Source organism: Pelobates fuscus, chromosome 2 (genome assembly GCF_036172605.1).
Source record: "Pelobates fuscus isolate aPelFus1 chromosome 2, aPelFus1.pri, whole genome shotgun sequence".
Lineage (NCBI taxonomy): Eukaryota > Metazoa > Chordata > Amphibia > Anura > Pelobatidae > Pelobates > Pelobates fuscus.
The window spans coordinates 425640268-425663664 of NC_086318.1; the positions used below are offsets into that span (position 1 = coordinate 425640268).

Sequence of the window (23397 nt, forward strand, 5' to 3'; positions counted from 1 at the left end):
AGAATCTCTTCCTTCCTGAAGAAACCTGTGTCCACTTCTCTGTGCTTGGCTTCCGTCAGTTTCTCCGGTATCAGTATCAATATCCTTTTGAAGTTACGGTCTCCAGTACTGTGTACAGTACTCCAAGTGAGGTCTCACCAGCGTTCTGTACAATGGCATGAGCACTTCCCTCTTTCTACTGCTAATACCTCTCCCTATACAACCAAGCATTCTGATAGCATTTCCTGCTGCTCTATTACATTGTCTGACTACCTTTAAGTCATCAGAAATAATCACCCCTAAATCCCTTTCCTCAGATGTTGAGGTTAGGACTCTATTAAATATTCTGTACTCTGCCCTTGGGTTTTTACGTCCAAGATGCATTATCTTGCACTTATCCACATTAAATGTCAGCTGCCACAACTCTGACCATTTTTCTAGTTTACCTAAATCATATTAACAGAGTAAGTGTTTATATTTATTTTTTGCATTCCTCACTTTTACTGATGATATCATCGCTATTATACATTTTATTGCTCTAAAACACTCAGAACTCATCTCTACACAGCGTTTTTTGTCAAGCTACGGAAAGTAGTCCCTAATTTGTCTGTTTATTTATTTTTTGGCTGGGTTAGAATTTTATATTTATAAAATACCCATTTTTGATAGTTCGGTGACAGAGCCGCTCTAAGAATGAGAACAAGTAACTTTGTATGTTATTTTTATAACTTTATGATCTCACATTAATAGAATACTGGATGGACAGTAAAGGGTGTAATGATTGTGTAATGTGGATAGTTTATCTGTTACACACTGGCAGACAGCACAAAATGGCGGACAGCAGCCATGCTGCCACCCTCACAGTGCACGCAAGGGGAGGGGCATCGAGCAGTCTAGGGGGCGGGGACTGAGCGGGGCCCGCCCAGCGGAAGTGACGTCACACAAGGAAGCCGCTCCTACCGGGAGGAAGAGAAAGATGTCGGCGGCTGCTGAGGACAGGGGGGATGAGGGAGGCACGGGGTGCAGCGGCTCCTCCTGCTGCCAGAGACCCCGCTCAGCGTCTCCTTCCTCGGATCAGCTGCACCAGAGCAACACCCTCCTCGGCCTGCCCATCGTCGCCATTGAGAACATCCTGAACTTCATGAACTACGATGAGATCAGCCAACTCCGGCTGGTGAGAGATTAGCAGAGACGGGGGGCTATTAACAGGGACTGGGGGCTGAATATTAACAGGGACTGGATACTAACAGAGACTGGGGGGGTGCTGAATATTAACAGGGACTGGGGGGGGGGTGCTGAATATTAACAGGGACTGGGGGGGGGGGTGCTGAATATTAACAGGGACTGGGGGGGGGTGCTGAATATTAACAGGGACTGGGGGGGGGGTGCTGAATATTAACAGGGACTGGGGGGGGGTGCTGAATATTAACAGGGACTGGGGGGGGGGTGCTGAATATTAACAGGGACTGGGGGGGGGGTGCTGAATATTAACAGGGACTGGGGGGGGTGCTGAATATTAACAGGGACTGGGGGGGGTGCTGAATATTAACAGGGACTGGGGGGGGGGGTGCTGAATATTAACAGGGACTGGGGGGGTTGCTGAATATTAACAGGGACTGGGGGGGTGCTGAATATTAACAGGGACTGGGGGGGGGGTGCTGAATATTAACAGGGACTGGGGGGGGTGCTGAATATTAACAGGGACTGGGGGGGGTGCTGAATATTAACAGGGACTGGGGGGGGGGTGCTGAATATTAACAGGGACTGGGGGGGTGCTGAATATTAACAGGGACTGGGGGGGGGTGCTGAATATTAACAGGGACTGGGGGGGGGTGCTGAATATTAACAGGGACTGGGGGGGGGTGCTGAATATTAACAGGGACTGGGGGGGGTGCTGAATATTAACAGGGACTGGGGGGGGTGCTGAATATTAACAGGGACTGGGGGGGTGCTGAATATTAACAGGGACTGGGGGGGTGCTGAATATTAACAGGGACTGGGGGGGTGCTGAATATTAACAGGGACTGGGGGGGGTGCTGAATATTAACAGGGACTGGGGGGGGTGCTGAATATTAACAGGGACTGGGGGGGTGCTGAATATTAACAGGGACTGGGGGGGGGTGCTGAATATTAACAGGGACTGGGGGGGGGTGCTGAATATTAACAGGGACTGGGGGGGGGGGGTGCTGAATATAAACAGGGGCTGGGGGGCCGAATTTTAACAGGGGCTGGGGGGCCGAATATTAACAGGGGCTGGGGGGGACTGCAGGGCTTAATGGTAGCAGGGACTGGGGGGGGGGACTGCAGGGCTGAGTGTGGTCAGATCCCTGCTAAGGAGAAATACGCATGAAAGGGTATTGGGTGGGTGAGTGTCAGCTCCTGGGACAAGTTTCCTGCTAGGGAGAATCCATCATTTAAGGGTATTGTATGGGCGAGTGTTAGCTCATGTGGTCAGGTCCCTGCTAGGGATCAACCTCTGGAATCCCTGGAGGTGTAACCCCAAATAAAGGGGACACTGAAGGGTGAGTAATGTAATCCTCTGTGTTGGGTGAACTGAATGGTGTCAAATCTTGAGGCCAGATACCTACTATATCTGTAAATACATGCCATTAAAGGGATCGTGAGTGTCCGCTCCTTAGGTCAAATCCCTTCCACAGGTCAGTGTCTAGCGGCCCTGGAGATGTAATCCAACACTGGCAGCTTGAAAGTTATATCCCCAATGTAAGGGTCACTGTGAGGACTGTAAGCAACTTGAGTCAAATCATTGCTACGGAGCTCTGCAGGTGTGAACTTCAGGGGCCAGATCCCAGCTGGGGACTGTCATTTCCATTGGGAGATGGAGGCTGAGTATCCTGGGAGTAGCCCTACAGAGCAGTTGGAGTAATGATTGTTAGCATTTAGAGCTATGTTCCATAGCTTTCACTGCCTTGATCTTAATCTCTGTAGCCAGGTATATGTGGAAAGAATATATATAGACTGTCTTATCATACATCATAGGAGAGAATAGCGAATGGGATTATTGATCTTTACTCCTGTTTGTGCATTGCTCTCACTGCGCACCCCAATGAAACATTTACGCTAAAATATGCTGTGACAACAGCTGAATCGGAAATGTTTCCAAAGCAGGTTTTCAGTTCACCATAAAATAACCCATGAAGGTTATTCACTACAGTTTCTAATTAAATCTGAATGAAGCAAAAAAAAGAGCCTAGGAAGAAAATTCTCCCCACGTGGTTTTACCTATTTAAAATAAAAATATTTTAACTTTTGGATTTAATTTGTGAATATTGGAATTTACTGGATCTATATTTATATATCTCTATATTGTAGTGGCAATATCACCAGCAAATCTGCAGCCAAAATGGTGTAAGTTACATTCATGTTATCCAAGAATGATCTGATAATGGAGGGGGGTAGCAGCTCGTTCAGCTTACCTTCCCCATAAGTATGTGCTAGTGGCATCCTACACTTGGAGTTATGGAATCCTGCATATGCACGTTGTATGTCAGCTTTTTAGCACTGTGCTAGCCGTTGGACTGTGAACATTTAGCTCTGGTGAGTATTCTAGAACTTGAAGTGCCACGTCATTTTTAAGGCCTGGCTAGTAGTACAGGACTTCACATTTTTGGGGTTTACAACTAGAGGTGCTTCTCCATTGAAGACCTTCACAAATCACATTCAGTGTCATCATGCGCAGAATTATGATTCCAAATACCATGAATGCTTCTCATAGAGAAGCTGTGGATTCATTGCCTCACGTGGGGAATTATCTGCTTGGGGAGTGCAATGAGAGAAAATCATTGGATCAATATCTATCAGGATGAACTCGCCATGGGCGGACTGGCTGTCGAGAATGTTTTGGCACTGGAGTACAGGTGTGTTTTTCTGGCTGTTTACTCCCCTTTTATTTTAGGAACGAGAGGATTTAATGTAAAAAGAACCTGGTGTAACAGGTGGATTCTAAATGTTACTCGCACTTTCCTGACGGTCTTTGTTATGGATTCTTTGTTGGATCCGACGACGTTGTTGTGCTCCGTTTTTATCATGATCCAGTGTTTTGTCTTTTGAAAATATTGAATAAAATGTATAGGGCAAAGAATTGAAAGAACACACTAAGGTTAAAATATTTATTTTAATCTTGGCGATGTAGTACCAAAACAATCACAACTAGTTTTAGCTATTTATTGCCTGCAGTCTTTAGTCAGGTATAATGTATGGTGCTTCACACTAGGGATGCGCCGAAAATGGGCCTATCCAGTTTCGATTAAAAACAGGTCAAATCTGCCGAAAATAGGGCACCTGACGAGTGACTTGTCAGGTCCTTGGTCCGTGACTGAGGACCTGACACTGGTGGGGGGACGGGGGACGGCTTGCGCTGGGTGCGAGGCCCCTCCTGTCTGCCCGGGGAGAGAGAGAGTACTTATTTAGTAGATGAAGGGGACCTTAACTATAATTAAAAATTTGTTTCATATCTTGTGAGTATGATCTAAATCAGATTAAACTACAGTGAAATATTCCTTTATATTAATCTGTTGGTTGTCTGACATTCTTTGTGGTTTATTCTCTGAACAGTAAACTGTGGCAAATTTAAAACCATATTGCAAAAACTTGGCTAAAATATGCAGAACTGTTACATTTTGCAGTTCTGTTTACAGTTTGATATAATTTACTTTTTATTAAATACCCTTCACCCATGTTATGTCCAAACCTTCTGCCCAGTCAACCAGTGCGTGCTGGAGCATTGTTAAAAGCAGATCTCTAATCCCCAGACACTACACAGCAAGCTCCCTGGCTGTAAAGGAACTAGTGACTACTGCCTGGGGCCTACAATTTCCCCAGATGCCTCAAGACAAAAGTTGGCCAGCTGCCGCCTTGGTGCTTAATACTGCCTAGGCAAGTCATTGAGCTCCTGAAGGGGGGTCCAGGATAGTGCCACTTTGTGAGGCCTACACTATCATTTACCTGCCATCGATTTTATCTCCCATGTTCCTAGCCAGACATAGTTCATATATGATCAACATAGGCCTAGAATACTCGGCATCACATTCCTTTTGATCCCAGCAAGTTTTAAAATTAAGCAATTGGTCATACAGTATATCATATCCAATAGGTCTTTTGATCCAAACACATAAAGAATGTAAAGGGGGGTGGGGGTGCGTGGAAGAGAGAAAAACAAAACATGATTTTGATGTCCATTTTCTGACTACATTTGTTTGAACTGGATAACAAAAGCAAAAAACAAGTGTCCCTCAATTGAGTTCTTGATCTTATTTTTTTGGTGTGTTCCGTTATTGGCTGGTGTCTTTATATTCTCCTTTGATCAGAAGGGGAAGGTAGACAATCCTCCCTTTACCTAAGAAAAAGTTATGGAGACAAAAGGCGGGTTCTCCCATGCCACCATCTTGAGTGAAGGCTGTCCTAAGGATTGTTATGTCTGATATCCTGGGAGCCTTCAGATTCCTTTGCTACCCATCCCATCAGCCACTGAATAGAATTTACTACTTAAAATGCAGAAATATCCGTTTGAACTGTGAATTGGTACAATTGTTTAGCACACTTGTGTTATTGTTGCTCAAAAATTACTATTTATAATTGATTTAAATAAGCTTCAACAATATTCTGCAGCTCTCGATGCCAAGCAGTTTTAAATCTCCTTGGTTAGATGTATCCTATCAAGGTTGAAGGGTCGCCATTGCTATGCATTGTTTCACCTGCCAAGATGGCGGACGTGACAATTCTATAGGGTGCTACATCTGAGGATAATGGCTTTTGCTGTGGGATATTTCCTTGATGGATAGTTGGCAATATATTAAGCGGTTTGTTCACTAAACTAGAAATCACTACTTTTTAGCTAAAAACTTTAAATTCTGTAAAATGTCTCTTTAACAGTGCTGTTTACCCTACAGTTTGCCTATCTCTCTCTAGTGCCTGATCTTAGTAAATCACACCCAGGGGGTGTGATCACTTTAGTTAGACATGATCTGTCACTCAAGTGTGTGTGTGTGTGTGTGTGTTACAAGTCGAAGATGATTTTTCTCTTTAAAGTGATGCAAAGTTGAAGAAAAAAAGTGGCATGATCACCATTAAAATGTTTCCACGGGGAAACCTGCCTGCACGTTTAGTACTTTGCACCACTTCTGAACTCCTGTTCATGTCCAAGGTACGTAGCGTGTTGGTATTAGCAGCTAGCAGTTTGTTTGATTAGTCTGTTAGATTGCAGTTAGGGATATGTGCAGCGAGAGACATGACAGCTGCTGTGGACTACAACCAAAAAGGCTTCCGGACATCGTGAGTTAAAGCCCTGTGTCACCAACGTCAAGATGGAAGCGAGCTGCCAGCCACATTTGTGCCGTCACATTTGAGTTCTTTTATAGAGCTGTAAAACAGATAGGAACATACACTGTGTGCAATTAAATGAGAAATGATTGATTCCTCTTTATCAGAAGGATAAACGGAGTGCTTTGAGCTGCGTTTTATATCTTTTTTGCAAATCCCTTAAATTACAAGCATCTACGTGGAAGGAGATGTGGACAAGGGGAACTGCTTGCACTATAAATTTGCAGTGACAACAGTTTGCGATGGTGGTAGAGGTACCTGTTTTGGGACCAGGGCATAATAATGGTTGTAATGTCCCTTCAGGCAGTTGGTGGCGGTTGATGTTGGAAAAGTGATATTTGGGATCAGACTGAAATTCGGGGTACGTGTTTTGAAGAGCTTGTCAGGTTTGGCTGTTTCTATGCAGGTTAATGCCAGAATCTCCTTAATGATGTTAATGAGCAGTGTTATGACGTCCAGATTCCAGTACACTTGTCGGCTTTTCCAGATCAGAAAGTGACGTCTTTCTCTCACCGGATTTTATTTCCATTTTGACTCCAGCAAAGTAAATGCTATTTGCAAGCAAGAAGCGAGATCAAGCTTGGATATCATTTTACAGTGTTTGGAGCCTTCTGTTTGTTATAAATAAAGCTCATGTCATAACCCAGGCCAGGTTGGGATGTCAGAATAATTTATAATAAATCTATGGACCCCGTACCTTTATTCAGATCACTTATCACTATGCCCCAAGAAACAAACTGAATATAGTGAGGGAATCTTTTCGTATACGTTGTATTCACATAATCTGTCCTGGTAGAAAAACCATTGGGCTCGTGTATTAAATGTACTTTGCTGCCTGGGAGGGGGGCTGGGTAAATTAACATGCAACGCAATGTCTTTAATTTTCTAATACCGACTGATTATGCAGTGCAACTTGTACATGTGTTTTTTTTTTTTTTTTGTCAATCTTTCTTTTATTGAAGCATTAGTTAAATGGGGTACAAAACAAAGAAGAGGGGATGTACGGTTTACATACAGCTTGGGGAACGGTAACACAGTACAACAACTCCTATGCAGGACTGCCTCATTTTATATTATTTAAACATTCAATAAGATTATTAACAAGAGTAGTGTAATTATAGTAAAATAGCTAACCATAAGCGTAACATCGAGTGGATTCTGTCAAGTAAATGTCAGGAGAAGCCATGCTAGTGCGTTGTGGATGTGGCAAGGCTGTAGCTCGTTGCTTTTTTTATTTTTTTTATTTATACTTTTGATTAATCATGTTTTGCGTTCACTGAAATATTTTCAGGGAATTTAAAGTGAATTTTTGAAATTTAGGCCAAAATATCTGAATTAGAAAAATCACCAAAACATTTCTGTTTGCAGTTTGGGCATTTTGACCTTAAAGGAACACTATATGGTATTGGTGTTATTCAAACTATTTTGTAATTATTTTTATTTAAATTATTTTATTTTAAACACAGGGAAAGGGGTTTATTTACCCTTCTTTCTGCACCGCATCACAGTCGTTGCAGCTGGCAGCTCCTCCTCGCGCTTCTCATAGCAAACATTGAACCCGGCGTTATTTGACGGTTAGATGTTGAACGTCACCTGGCAGTCAAACTCTGTGGTCGCAGTGGGGCACCTCTAGTTATTGTCCGACAGCCACAATATGTGTGTCTAGTTGTGCCAAGCCTACAAAACCAGCAGTGTTTTACATTGCAAGATTGAAACGACAGGGCTGGTGCACCCAGACCACTTCACTGAAATTACATGATCTGGGGGTGCCTTTGGTGATCCATTACAAATACAATCCCCATCAATTCTCCCTTTAGTGAATAATCTCATAACCCTGTATTCACCTACCCTACGCGTGCACTTTGCATATATGCCCGTAAAATACAGTAGTTAAAATGATCCCTGCATAAAGTGTAAAAGGAAATGTGAAGACGGTGGAATAAGCAGAAACTTTCATTTATTTTAATTTGTGCGTACCGAAAGCCAATGATATTCCTGTCTAGACTAAACTACTAATGAAGACATGCTGTCTCATTTGGTGAAGGGAAGTGTGGCTTGATTAAGAACACAGAGAAAAGAATGATTTGGAAAATCTATGTATCCACTGTTTATCAAGACTGGTGCTGGGCCTTTAGCATAGCATGTTTAATAAAATTGAAAATACACTGGCACTTGTGCGTTTTCACTGCTCGTGTTAACACCTGTCTTGATCTAGTTAATTATATCATTTATTTTAGCCAGAAAACTGTACAGCTTTCAAACGGCCCTCCAGATTGTTTGCATTCCACTCCTTCTACATTTTATTTTCCATATCCTCCTCCTGGGAACCGAGGGGACAACATTGTATTCCAACATGCCATCCATTTTTTTATGAAAAAGTTCCCAGCATCCCATCCTGTCACATGACATGTCACTGGAAAGCCCAGGGTGTCCTCTTTACAATATAGCAGGGATTGATAGAGTAGCTGAAAAGAGTTAAAGGTGATGCATGTGAACGAAATGTCCAGTACAGAGGACACAAGTTAATGGGCTGGGTCTCAGGAGGATGTGTAAGTTTTGTGGGGTAGTGTGTTTTTTTTTTGTCTATTTAGGCATGGGTTTATTCTTGTGCACTCTTTGATATTTGTTGAATTCACCAAGTTATGTGTATTGTGCCTGAGACCAATCGACTAGCTGCACATTCCAGTTAATAGATCGAGCAGATAATCTTTTTCCCACCTGATTATTTTCTTTTTTCTCTTAGGTTTGCAAGCGCATGGATCTGGTGTGTCAACGTATGCTTAATCAAGGCTTCCTGCGAGTGGAAAGATACCACAACTTGTGTCAGAAGCAGGTCAAATCACAACTGCCAAGGTATAGTCTGCAAATACAACTAGTGCCCCTGGTCTGGTGGACGATATCTTTGGAACTGGCATAATGAAGTGGCAAATGACAAAGCACTCAGTGTTAAACCTTTTAATAAATAACCAGGTATAGAACATGGCAGCAGGGTTCATCAAAGTACACCAACTTGTATGAAAAAGCAATGGCTGAATCAAATGGCAATGCAGACCTATCCACAGCTAACATAAAAAAAAAAGTTACATTTTTTAATTCAGATGTGACATCACAATGTGCTAAATTTAGAAGTTTTTATCTCCTGCTCTGCTAATTGGACTTAAATCACACACAGGAGGCTCCTGCAAGGTATTAACAGAGCAGGAGATAAGAAATTCTAATTAAACAGAATGTGCAATAAATGAGTTTAAACCTTTGATCTCTCTTTACAGGGTCTGTGTAAGTCACATACTGGGAAGATGCAACTAGGGCTACATAAACAAAGTGATTTAACTCTTAAGTAGAGAATTGAGCAGTGAGTCTGCAGGGGAATGATCTGTACATCAAAATCACTCCATTAACCTATTGGTTTTGTGTTTTTTTTTGTTTTTTATTATTCCTTTAGTGTCCCTTTAAAACAAATCATTTTTTTTTTTTTTTTGCAAATTAACAATCCAGTAGAAATGAAATGGGTTTTGTATTTCATGTTTGTCACAGTGGAGGTCACACTGCTTGGTTTAAAACCATGATAAATGGCAGCTTTTTGCATAAAATCTTTTTCTTTTCTTTTCCCCCCCCTTTCATTCTGTGTCCTACGTGGCAACTGAATTCCATGATCTTCTCCGTATTGTGTCTGTGCAGGCGGGAATCTGAACGGCGGAACCACTCGTTGGCGCGACACGCCGATATTCTAGCTGCAGTGGAGACCAGGCTTTCCCTACTAAACATGACATTTATGAAATATGTTGACTCCAACTTATGCTGCTTCATCCCAGGAAAGGTAACATTATAATTATTGTATTATTAGGGTGCCTGTGTAAATCACTTGAACACAGTCCATTAAAGGGACTATCTAGATTAGTATTAGTCCAGTAGACAAGATGCCAAAATACTAGAGTATTGCAGTATGCAATGATACCTTTTTTTATTGGACTAACATAACATTTCAAAGACAAGCTTGTCTTTGAAATATTCTATTAGTCCAATAAAAAAGGTATCATTGCATACTGCAATACTCTAGTATTTTGGTATCATTTATATGTATGTATTTTATTTTTCCTTTCAGATTAGAGGCAGTGCTTACACCATAGGGATATCCAATCTGGAGGGAAAAACAGGCAGGCAAATCTCCAAACATTTTAACCCCTCCCCTAATTACCTCCTTTCCAATAAGTAGCAGCTCCTCCTGATCATCCCCAGTTCTTTGCCTGCCTTCGGCAGGGGAGGTTATGCAGGAAGGTTCTCCAGGAAGCAGGTGAGAAGGGCTGAGGCTCGGGAGGCTCTGCTTCCTTGATGTTCGGGTAAGTAGCGTTTAACACGCCGGACGGCGTGGTCCCTCAGAATTTATTCCGTCTCTTGCCGTGCCAGGTGCCGGTCTGACGAAGGACGCAGGCGTGCGTCGGCTGGGAGGTCCTGTCGGTGGAACGCACACACAGGTTGCGTTGCGTTCCACCAGGGAGTCGCAGAGCGCTATGCACATGCGCAATGCGAACCTGGATTCAGGCGCCAAATTTGAACTGGGCGTTTTTGTTTGGTTACAGGACTTAAAAGGAGCATCCCCAGCAGCAACCTCTGTTTGCCAGGAGCTCTCAGAACGGTTTGCAATGTGTGTTTCTCACCTGCCCTCCAACACACTCTCGGGCCATTTAAGGTAAGACTGATTAAGTTTTTATTTAAATGGTTCTAGCCTAAATCTTTAGGGAAAAATTTTGTTTATTTTCCCTTGTTTGTTTTCTGTTCCCAGTATATAATCCTGAAAATTTGGATAAAGTTGCTGAGAAGGGGAAATGTACTTCTAGCCAAGCATTTAATGTGCTCTGTGTGTGGCCATCTTATGCCAGATGGTTGTAAAAAGAAAACTTTGCTCTGTGTGTTCAAAGAAGCTTCAGAGGAAGCACAAAGAACAGTAATGTCCACTTTATCAGCTGGTTGCAACAAAGTATGCAGCGAACAGTTGTGGATATGTGGTCAGCAGCATTACAGACAATCCAGGCTTCGGTTGCCCAGGATTCTCAGCTTGTAATACATGCTAACAAAAAGCCTAAGATCTTGGGAAGTTCCGATTCTAGTTTGGAACTAGTGGTTCTGAGTATGGCGATAATTCAGCAGTGCCTCATCAAATGAGGAATCTGCATTCCCAGTAGAATCCATTTGGGGAATTGATTAAAGAAGTGCAGTTGCATTTGAACTTGAAGAAACAGGGTAAAAGTCCTATAGGTTTCTTTTTCACCCACAGATTGGGGTATTGATTTAAAAGAATGGAAAATTCCCAGGTCACATGCTGTTTATTGGCTAGACAGTTTTTATTTCTCTCTTTCCATAGAAGCGGTACAAGACTGTATGCTGGATACTGTCCCTGTAGTGGGCGTTCCTATTGCTCAAATAGGTAAGAAAACTACATTACCAATTGGAGTTTCAAGCGGCCTCAAGGAGGTCATGGTTGAACGCATGGACTCCTCCTTAAAGATGTTGTTCATCTCTTCGGCAGCTCAAGCTAAAGCTTTGATTACGGGGTCATCCGTTGCCAAGGCCCATATTTCTTTGGTTGGAAGAACTAGAAAAGGAAGACCCGTTAAAGCTATTATAAAATATCAGTATGGCATCTGATTTTTAGTGGATGCCTCTGCAGAAAGCCTGAAATTATCGGCCAAGAATATAGGTATTTCAACAGTCGCCAGAAGAGCACTTTGGCTTAGAAATTGGTCAGCAGATGCGACACCTGATAATTCACTGTGTGAACTATCTTTTGAACCTGGAAGACTTTTCGGTTCAAAGCTGGATGAGTTGTTGAAACAGGTGAAGGAAGGAAGGAATGCTTTACCAGTATCGTATGGGAAGCAGTTAGAAGCCGTAACGCAGAGACACTTCCCTCATTTAGAAGTTCCTCTCTTAGAAACTATTTCAAGGGTCAACAGAAAGAGCCTTTGATTATAGGAAGAAGTATCGACTCTGTTACTAAAAGAGTGGTGGAAGAAGTTCCTCTAAAGGAAGACATCAAGGCACCTATTCAAGACTTTTCTTGGTGCCAAAACCAGATGGTTCGTTCGGACCTATCCTAGACCTAAAGGCCGTAAACAAGCGGATTATCATAAAGAAATTCCTCATGGAAACAGTAAAGTCGGCTGCTCTGCTTATGCACCCATAAAATTGGTTTGCTTCCCTGGATTTGAAAGATGCCTATCTTCATGTACCCATAGCAGAATCCAGCAAAAGTTTTCTACGGATGCGGTGTGCTGCCAATTGGTAACCATACATTACCAATTCAGAGCACTACCTTTCGGCCTGGCATCAGCGCCCAGAGTATTCACATAGCTTCGAGTAGTAGTTCAAGCTTTCTAAGAAGTATGGGCATCGCTGTCATTCCATATTTGGACGACTGGCTGTTGTTTGCAGAGTCCCAAGTTCAACTACAGTTAGACCTGGGGACAGCCATCAAATCGCTGGAAAAGCATGGCTGGCTAATAGATTTCAACATATCGGAACTAGTGCCAGTTCAAAGGATCCAGTTCTTGGGTCTATTTTTGGATTCTATCGCGATGAAGTTATTCCTGCCAGAGGGGAAGATACTAAAAGATCAAGCGGTTAATCCGGAATCTCTGAGAAAAAAGTATGTTTTCAATCAGAGATGCCAGGTGCTTGCTGGGTCTGTTTACAGTCCGGAGATAGACCTCTCAATCCCGGCAGTCGCTTGGGCAATAGCCAGAATGAGACCTCTACAAAGTTACATTCTGCAGGTCTGGTATCGACAGGCACTCGGCCTAGATAGGCTGATGAGGTTTAACGATCTAATTTTGAAAAGTCTGCAGTGGTGGACATTTTCTCGATTCCTCCATGAGGGTCTGTCTTTCCGGATGAAGTCCTTTACTATCATATCAACAGACGCCTCTGCGCTGGGCTGGGGGGCCCATCTGGAAGACGTATAGAAGCAGGGGTCCTGGCAAGAGAAGGATATGAGAAGTTCCTCGAACTTCAGGGAATTAAAGGCCGTATGGATGGCACTCTTGGCGTTTCAGTTTCTCATCAAAGTTCAACATATTCGAATTCGTTCAGACAATCGAACGACAGTGGCATATTTGAACATACAGGGAGGTACGAGATCAACAAGATTAGAAAGCCTTTGTTCAATAATCATGCTGTGGGCAGAAGTGCACCTGATGTCAATCTCTGCAGTTCACATTTTAGGAAAGTTCAATGTGGTGGCAGATGCCCTGAGCAGGCATCATTTGAAACAAGCAGTTTGGTCCCTGTCATGCAGAACTTTCAAGTTCAGCACAGTCCGCTTCGGTGTTCCGGAGATAGACCTGATGGCACCCAGAGTGAACAGGAAGACAAGACGTTTTGCATCCCTAACTCCAGCAGACAGGCCGGATTTCATAGATGCCCTGTCATTACCATGGAAGTTCAACCTGGCATATATCTTCCCGCCAGTAGTGATTATTCCCAGAATACTTCAAAAAAGTAAGGCTGGGAAATGTAAGTATTATCCTAATCCGTCCAGGGTGGCCAAGAAGTAGTTGGTTCTCAGTTCTCCTGAACTTTCCGGGGGCCACCTTTTGGAAGCTTCCTCTTTTCAGGAGTAATTCTAGAGGACGCCATGGTGCCTCTTCCGGCCCTTCGGTGATTCCGATTGACGGCCTGGTTTCTGGACTCCAGATTTAGAGTGTAAAGGTCTGGATCCTGAAGTTATAAAAATTTTTTGTTGGCATCTACTTCAAGGTTCTACGTTAGGATTTGGAAGTTTCAGCGATGTTGTAGGTTTGAAGTCAAACCTGTTTCCGCGTCCATCCAGAAGATTCTATGCTTCCTTCAGATGAGATTGGCAAAGGTCTTAAACCTGCTTCATTTAGTTTACATGTTTTCTGCTATCGGTTTCTTCTCCCTCAGATGTTTCACCTCGAATTTTCTGATTTCAAGGTTCTTCAGAGCTCTGACACGTTTGGTGCCCTTTGTTAGGGAAACCTGTCCTCCCTGGGATCTGAATTTGGTCCTTTCCGCGCTTTGAGTACCGCCTGTTGAACCATTGGAAGAAGTTCCCTGAAGATGTTTTCTTTGGATACCGTTTTCCTTTGATGGCTATTCGTCAGCTAAAAGAGTATGTGAGCTCCGAGCGCTTCGGGAGTATTTTCCCTTTTTGGTTTTCATCAGGACAAGGAGGTTCTGAAGCTCGATCCTTCAGGTATCACTAAAGTTTTTTCTGTTGCCAATGTCAACCGAGAAGTGGTTTTGCCGACCTTGTGTCGGAATCCGTCTAATGCCTTGGTAAGTAATTTTCTCTGCTTAGACGTAACGATAGGTCTTTGGCAATATCTAAAGCTACGGAATCCTTCCGTTAGGATATCGGTATGTTTGTCTTGTTCATAGGCACACAGAAAGGTATGTTGGTTTCGCAGAGTTCTCTGGCTAGATGACTGAAGGATTGTATTCTGTTATCTTATTCTAAGAGTGGCTCGGAATTTGCAGGCCCTATAAAGGAACATTCTACTAGAGCTGTTTCGCCGTCAGGGGCTCTGCGTGCAGCTACTTCTCCGTCTCGAATTTGTTCAGCTGCTAATCGGTCCTCTCTCCATACGTTCTCAGGACACTACAAGTGGGACATACTGGCCTCGGAGTATGCAGCTTTTGGGCGCAGGGTGCTTCAAGCAGTAGTGAACTGAAACCCGCCCTCAGGATCTGCTTTATTATATCCCTATGGTGTAAGCACTGCCTCTAATCTGAAAGGAAAAACATAAATTTTACTTACCGAAAATTTCTTTTTCCTGAAGATTAGAGGCAGTGCTACAATTCCCGCCCCTTTTTCTAATAAACTAAGTAATTTTGCAGCTATTTGGCTTATGTATTGTCTGGGGATGATCAGGAGGAGCTGCTACTTATTGGAAAGGAGGTAATTAGGGGAGGGGTTAAAATGTTTGGAGATTTGCCTGCCTGTTTTTCCCTCCAGATTGGATATCCCTATGGTGTAAGCACTGCCTCTAATCTTCAGGAAAAAGAAATTTTCGATAAGTAAAATTTATGTTTTTTGTTATGCAGAGGTACATTCACAGGCATTTTCAATGTAGCAAAAGTTAGTGTAATGAACTTGCACATAGACGTATATATGTAGAAAGCTACGCATTTAAAACTAAATAAATAGCAATTGGAATAACACTCATATTTTTATGTGAGAATCACTATTGTTCTTATAAAGATCTATAAGGAAAGCTGTAGTTTGAATTATCTCCAGTAGATGGAGCTAGTGTCTTCCTTAATTACAGCTTGCATTGTCTGCATTTGTTAAATTAAAGGCAATTATTTATTAGATTTTTTTCTTATTAAAATAAGTTTATAGAATTTCAGTGTGGAGTGGCCGTGTGTGTCTTTGTGAGTGGTCATTGAATGCGAGGGTATGTATGTGCAGATGGTCAGTGTTATTGTATTATTTGTTCTTACTCTGTTCATGTCACCTGTCCCTTTTTTCTACGAGGCTAATGACTGTCATTACTTTTCTTGCACTATTTTCCCCCTCCCATTTTTTTGTATTAGGAGGTGTCTCTCTTCCATGCCTTTACCATCAATTGAGAGCCCCTCTCCTGACATCTAATGTTAGTGCATCTCGTAGGGGAGTGCTTCTGATGCAGATTAACCCACCTACCTAGTGGCTCGTCATGTCCAGTAGAGGACAAACGGACGAGTCTTGTCATAGTTCAAAGTTTTCTCTACTACTTTCATTCCTACAGGAAGTCTGTGTGTTTTTTTTTTTTTGTTTTTTTTTTCTAGCAGGCGACAGCAGTTAGCTATAAAATGTCCAGCTGAGAATTAACACCGAGAGAATAGTTGTCGGGAAGCTGGCACTTATTCACGGCTTGGGCATTTATTGGGCACAGAGGGTTGCCTTTTTTTCTCAGCTGGGCACTTATGGGGTACAGGGCTGCTGTTCTCAGCTGGGAATCTGTAGTACCCAGGGCACTCCTGTTAATTTATCCTCTGACAATTTACTCAGTAAGGGTTGCTGTTGGTTTATGCTCGACTGAACTTTTTGTAGCAAACACTGGCCTGCTGGCATTTTCTGTTTTAAAAAAAAAAAAAAAAAAAAAATTGTGAATGGTTTATATGGGTTAAAAATAATGAGACACTACTACTAGAGATGTGTGTTTTAGTACCGTGTTTCCCCAAAAATAAGCCCTAGCTTTTTTTCAGGAGATGCTCCTAATATAAGCCCTAGTCATCTGCTAATCTATGTTCGAGGAATTTTCCCCGAACATAGATACACAAGATTCCGTTCGCGAGTAAACTAATCTATGTTTGGGAAAGTTTCCCCGAACATAGATTTGCAGGATTCCATGCCCTAGTGAACTGTTTTATGCACAGGGCAATTCCCCAAACATAGACCTGCTTTCTATCACACGTTTTTCCCCGAAAATAAGCCCTAATGCGTTTTCTTTTTTTTTGGGGGGGGGGGGGGGGGGGGGGGGAGTTTAATATAAGACCTGGTCTTATTGTCTGGAAAAGACGGTAATGTAAAATTCCCTCCTTACCAACGAAGTCCAGATTGGACCTGAAAGGTGGTTGTGGTTAGGTTTTCCATTGGGTTATGTGATGTAACTGCTTTCTCTCAAATAAATTTCTCTGTTGCTGCATGTTGTTTACTATTGTTTGTTGAGTTACCAACTAACTCCTTGATACCATTGTGTTAAACCATGTCCGAGGGATAGAATATCTCTTTAAATATGACTGTTACCATTTCATTCATTCCTGTGTGGTATTTTGTATCACTCCAATATGGCTCTCGTGTTATCTACTCTCTAGAGCCATAGAATGGTGGTACAGGTTCTTATGTGACCAGCTATGTTATGTTTTTTTTTTTTTCTTTTCAGGTTATAGATGAAATATACAGAGTGCTCAGATATGTCAATTCTACAAGAGCTCCTCAGCGTGCCCATGAGGTCTTACAGGAATTACGGGACATTTCGTCTATGGCAATGGAATATTTTGATGAGAAAATTGTTCCAATCCTGAAAAAGAAGTTGCCGGGATCTGATGTGTCGGGACGTCTCATTGGGTCTTCTCCAGGTACCCTTTTACTACTTTGCTGCAACTGAATCTCAGAGCTTGCCCCCTCATAATGTCCAATTTCGACAGGACTTGGTTTGCCTGCCATATTTTATGCCCAAAAGCCATATTTTATTTTGCTAGACTTAAAAGTATGGCATTTCTACTAAACACTACATTATTCTGCCACATTTGACATTGTAGTAGAGACATAGGCCACTGCATAAAACAGAATGCACACTTCACTTAAGCATAACATGTAATTCAAGAATTTACTATTGATTTCCTTTAGTACATTTTAGTCATCATCCTCACAACTACTGAATCCTCTTTCTTTGTGTCCAGTACAAAATTACCATAACCAAATAATGCTACTTGGCTAATCAGTAATAAACAATTTAATTATATTTGTGTGTCTCATATAAAATTAAATCTTCATACATTGTTTTACAGTTCCAGGTCCATCTACTGCCCTGAGTACAATGCAGCTGTTCTCTAAGCAAAACCCTTCGAGGCAGGAGGTGACGAAACTTCAGCAGCAGGTGAAAACCAATGGAGCGGGCATGACTGTCCTGAGACGGGAGATGTCAGAGTTGCGTACCAAGGTGCAAGAGCAGCAGAAACAGCTTCAAGACCAGGACCAGAAACTTCTTGAACAGACCCAAATTATAGGCGAACAGAATGTACGCCTGACTGAGCTAGAGCATAAATTGCGTGAAGTCATGGAGAGTGCTGTAGGCTCCTCCGGAGCAGGCCAAAGGGATGACTCCTTGCGCAAGCGGAAGAAAGTAGTGGAGGTTGTGGACTGTCCTAGGAAATCAAAACGCCTACGAAGCAGAAAGTAAACCTTTTAGAAACTGCTTAGTAGCCAGAGTGGTGTTTGGCATGACCTTTGTTGAGAGCACCAGTGAAGAGGTCAAGGTGCTCCCGAAAAAGCTCTGGTATTCACCTCCCTGCCCAGTTCTAAACTGCCCCATAAAATGGGCTCCTGGCAGGTTCCTCTGTTTGCCAGTTTAATTTTGAAGCCATTGGGAGGTAGGTTAAGCAGTAGCAGCTCTGTACATGAAGACTGTATTTGTGAGAAGACTGCACACTCCTTAAACATTAGTTTGATACTGCTACCACAACATGGTTTATATAAATATATATATATATTTAAAAAGTTTGGAGAAAATGTTAATAGGCATGCAAAGTCCAAATGTTTCACCCATTAGGTCAGTTACTATATTTAATAAATCCAGTTTAAGATATGCTCTCCCAGAATATTTAACCATTTTAGTGGCACCAGCTCTCAAACCTGGGGGCAGTGTTAATCCTGCTTTGAAGCTGCTTCTATTTAAGACGATCTAAACACTACTGTTTCTGTTAATCAGGTTCCCAACAAGCCAAATAAACGTAGCGTCTGGTCACAGACCTTTATGGAATTCAAAGCTTGGCAAACACAGGTTTGAGTATTTGAAATTGTTAAGAACCAGAAAGAGATTAGGTATTTAAAGGATGCTTGGGCTCACCCTTCATTATCTTTCTTGCGTGCAAGTCTGGGATTAATGAGTGCTCAACTCAGGCACACTTTGATAAACATAATGCCAAGTGATGATCTAGATCTGTTTTGTGTTTTTCTGGTAACTCCTGTATGTCTTTTTCCCAGCTGATCGCTCTTGTAAGATCACATTGTTTGATTTGGCAAACCTTGTGTCCCATCCATGTTTTTCCTTTCAGTCGGTCACTGGGGTGAAAAGCTGTCCACAAATGCTACACTACGTTTCTGTTCAAAGCAGGGGGCAAATTCCTTCAAATCAACTGATTACAGTGGAGCCAACTGTTGTATAAAATCGCTTGAATTGTGTATACACAGAGCATGTATAACCCCTTAAGGACCAAGCTTAACTTGCCTGTTTTTCCTCTTAGAAGAACACTAGTCACCATAACCACTACTGTTTAATATAGTGGTTGTGGTTTCTATAGCCTGCAGGCTTTTCAATGTAAATGCTGCCTTTTCAGAGAAAAGGCAGTGTTAAAATGTTTAACTAGTAACGTCTGAATGATTGCTATTAGAGGTAATTCCTTGTCCAGTGCTGTACAGTTCTGGTGTTCTGTGTCTCCACGCTTTGCATGGGGATGCTGAACATTGCCCCATAGAGATGCATTTGACTCCATGCATCTCTATGAGGATATGCTGATTGGTGCAGTGGTTTTGCCACGCATGTACTATAACCATTGGTTATCTTTAAGATTGATCTCTGGCATGGAGGTGGGACCAGCCGCAGCAAGCCTAGCACGGCGTTGAGAAAAGGCTTAATAAAATCAGCTTCTCTGCATGATTTGGAGTGGGGGTCACTATAGTTTTCCTTTAACCCCTTAAGGACACGTGACCTGTCATGATTCCCTTTTATTCCAGAAGTTTGGTCCTTAAAGGGACACTATAGTCACCAAAATAACTTTTTTGCTTGATGATGCTGTTTTAGTGTATAGATCATGCCCCATGCTGACTCACTGCTCAATTTTGTCATTTAGGAGTTAAATCACTTTTGTTCATGTTTATACAGCCATAGCCACACGTCCCCTGGCTGTGACTGACACAACCTGCATGAAAGTAAAATATTTCTCTATATATTTTAACTTAAGTTTGTATCCCCTGCTCTGTAAATTTACCTTTAATTACACACAGAAGGCTCCTGCTGGGCCTACCAAGCAATTAACACTACAGGAGGTGAAAAATTCTAAATTAAACAGAATTTGCAATACAGGAAGTGTAAACATTCGATAATTCTTTACAAGAAGTGTTTAGGACGGCTGTGCACATTACTTGCAGGGAAGTGTGACTAGGACTGCATAAACAAAGTTATGTCCCCCTGGACTCTCTTTTGGGCATACTACTCTTTATTTATGCATAAACAAAGTGATGTAACTCCTAAATGGCAGATAATTGAGCAATGTGACTGGAAGAGCATGATCTATACACCAAAACTGCTTCATTCAGCTAAAGTTGTTTTAGTGACTATAGTGTCCCTTTAAGGACCAAAGCAATTTTTGCTCTGTGTTGAACCGCAATTTTCCATCTTTCATTTATTGCACTGTTCCATCTCTACTGTTCTTAATGTGCAAAAGGGGATTTAATTTGATGTGACATATACATATAAATTCTCATTTATTTATATTAAAAAAAAAAAAACAGGTTTGGCAATACTAATGTGTGCATAATTAGTGTAGCTTAAGAAAAGTAATTCAAAATAAATTAATTTATTTGTCCTGATTTACAGAGTACATCATATGCCTGGAATTTCAGTTTATTTTTTTTGTAATTATGGGTCCCAAAATACGAGGAGTAAAATAAGAATTCAATGTGAAGAGATTATAGACGGTTTGCCTGTAAGCTTAATAGCCATCACAAAAAATAAAATTGCCATACAAACATATATAGTTATCTGAAGTAGACCTCTCAGGCTATTTACCGAAGGGTATTGTGACACTTTTTACATAGTCATTTAACTGCCAATCGCTAAAGTGTAGTTTATATATTTTTTTTTTATTTTCCCTTTTCTGATTTGTAACATACACACATTCAGCAAGGCTGCTTTTTGTGTGTGTGTGTTTTGTGAACATGATGTGTGCTACTCCTGCACAAATCAATGTATGGTATTCAGCTGCACCTTCTGAGTACAGCGATACCCCCAATGTATTCAGAGGACACTCTCATGTGAAGCTAAAGTACCATATAAGAGACAGTTAGAATTTTGGCTAATGAGTTTGATGGGTCTATGTTTTCTTTTGGGACATTATAGCAGTTTGCTCAAATTACCCAGTTGTAAAAGTATACACTGTATAGAGTATATCATATTGTGCCTTAACATGCCAACATCTTTCCACCATTTAATTTTAATTACATTTGTAGAATTTCTGTAATTAATTTTTTAACATGCATATTGCATTTTTGCTAGGCTTTTTTTTTTTTTAATCTGATGTGTGCCTCTGTTATTAAAGCCCCCACCAATTATGCTCTGCTATATTTTGGTTACAAAGCTATACCCAGTGAATGCCATAGACACTATTGTTAAGTTACAGTGCCATTAAGTGACCACACCATTTCAGCTTTTTAAGTGTGAATTTTCATAGATGGTGTTGATGGGTCTATGTCTCATCTTGGAGCATTCTAGCAGGCTTCTAGTTTAAACGTCCTCACGTAGGCCTACCATTTCTTAATGAAGACCCCTCCGGGTATCTCAAATAGCATAATTTGATTTGTGTCACAAGGTCATTTTCTCGCTACTTTGTACCAAATCTAGTGGGAATAATGTTTTTTTATTAATATATAAAGTTTTTATTACATATTTTGTAATCCTTATGAGAGCAACAGCAGTATAACACCTAATATATTTTTCAGCTAGGTCTAAGTACAGCAATACCCCCATGCCTACCTTTGACAGGTGTATATATGAATGTTTAAGGGACAAATATGAGAGCCATTTTAGGAGTGGTTTTTTTTTTTTAAATTAAAATTTTGATCCGGGCTCCATGTACCATTGGTGTAGCATTCCAGCAGGTTGCTTGCTCAAACTATCACACAAGGGCCTACCATATCTTAAAGAAGATACCATTACGGTATCTCAAATAGCATATTTTGATACTTATCATGAGGCCATTGTTTTTGTAAAAATTTTAAAACATTTCAGCAGATCATGGTTACAAACTACTCCACAAAGGCCACGTCTATTAAAATATAAGCAGCTTGTCAATTCAAATTATTAACAAGAGCATATGATGTTCTCTAGTCTATACCACAGGCGTTCAGATGTTTTGTAGGGACATAAAAGCTTTAAGACTTCTGATTTTAGTTGGCAATTACAGGGCAACTTTTAAACAATGTCATACTGTGGATTAGTTCTTATTAGTAGGCACTTGCTATTATCGTAAAAATGTATAAACTGCAGTAATGTTTCACATCTGCATATTCATAGTTAATGGGGGTACATTAGATAAGATTATTTGTCTAATACAAGTAAAATAGGCTTTGCTGTGATCCCCATTAACATTGTATGCCCCTCAGAACAATCCATACTTCTTTCTATGTTTGGCATATATTCACAGTCACCTGTGTTACACTCTGCAACGCTACCTGTCACTTCTGAATCAGACACAAAAATTGTGTACGCCTTCAAAGCATTTTCAGACCGAACTACAACTAACCAACCTTTTAAAAACCTTTTTTGCTTTCCTTTAATCTCTAACTAATCTAACACTACATTCCCCCCTAATACGGCACACCCTTGCTGAGTAAATGACCAATTTAAAATGAATGAAATTAGAAACTTACCCATGAGGGTAAATAAATCCGATCTTAGTAAAGTAATGTAATCTGTATTCTGCTCATTGCAAGCAGGGAAAGAGTAAAATATGACTTTACGGGCCTAAAAGGAGTTTCCATTTTATTGATCCAATTTAATAATTATTGGCACACAAAAGTACCTCTCTGATCTGTCTCTCCACTTTACAACTCACAACAAGGTGGAGGGAAGTGTATCAGACAAACCAGCATCACCGTGATTGGATGTCACAGAGATCACGTGTGCTGGGACAGCGACATTTGCTGTTGCTGATCTGCCTTGGACATTTAGACACCCACCAGTCGCATTAACACCACGATCACGGTGACCTGGCATTACTTTTAGTACATGACGGAATTATTATGTAATCGGTTCTCTTGGCACAGACTGCCATGACAAAATAAATCTGTCATTGGTCCTTAAGGGGTTAATGGTTTTGTGTTTCCCCTGTTGCAACTCTTCTGTCTGTCTTTTTGTTTTGTTTTTTGGTGCAAACCACATTTTCTGCCCTACAATATTCTATTATGAATTTCATTCTCTCTGTAGTTGTCATTTTACCAGTAGTCAAGACCGTTTATACCTAAATGTCAATGTATTGTACACATGTGCAGTGCTAGTTTATGGGGCAACTTTGTTTATTAATATTTATTTCTACCCCTTTGTGAAAATATGAATTACATCTATTTATAACCACACTTCA

General features: G+C 41.3%; 1 protein-coding gene across 1 annotated transcript; it reads left to right on the forward strand.

The window, feature by feature from the left end:
• The first annotated feature begins 902 nt into the window (after positions 1-902).
• On the forward strand, positions 903-18970 carry FBXO28 (F-box protein 28). The gene is made up of 5 exons (XM_063444048.1): positions 903-1153; positions 9059-9168; positions 9994-10132; positions 17202-17397; positions 17830-18970. Exons 1-5 carry the CDS (start codon positions 956-958, stop codon positions 18219-18221), a joined length of 1035 nt encoding a protein of 344 aa, XP_063300118.1. The 5' UTR covers positions 903-955; the 3' UTR covers positions 18222-18970.
• Positions 18971-23397: the final 4427 nt, after the last annotated feature.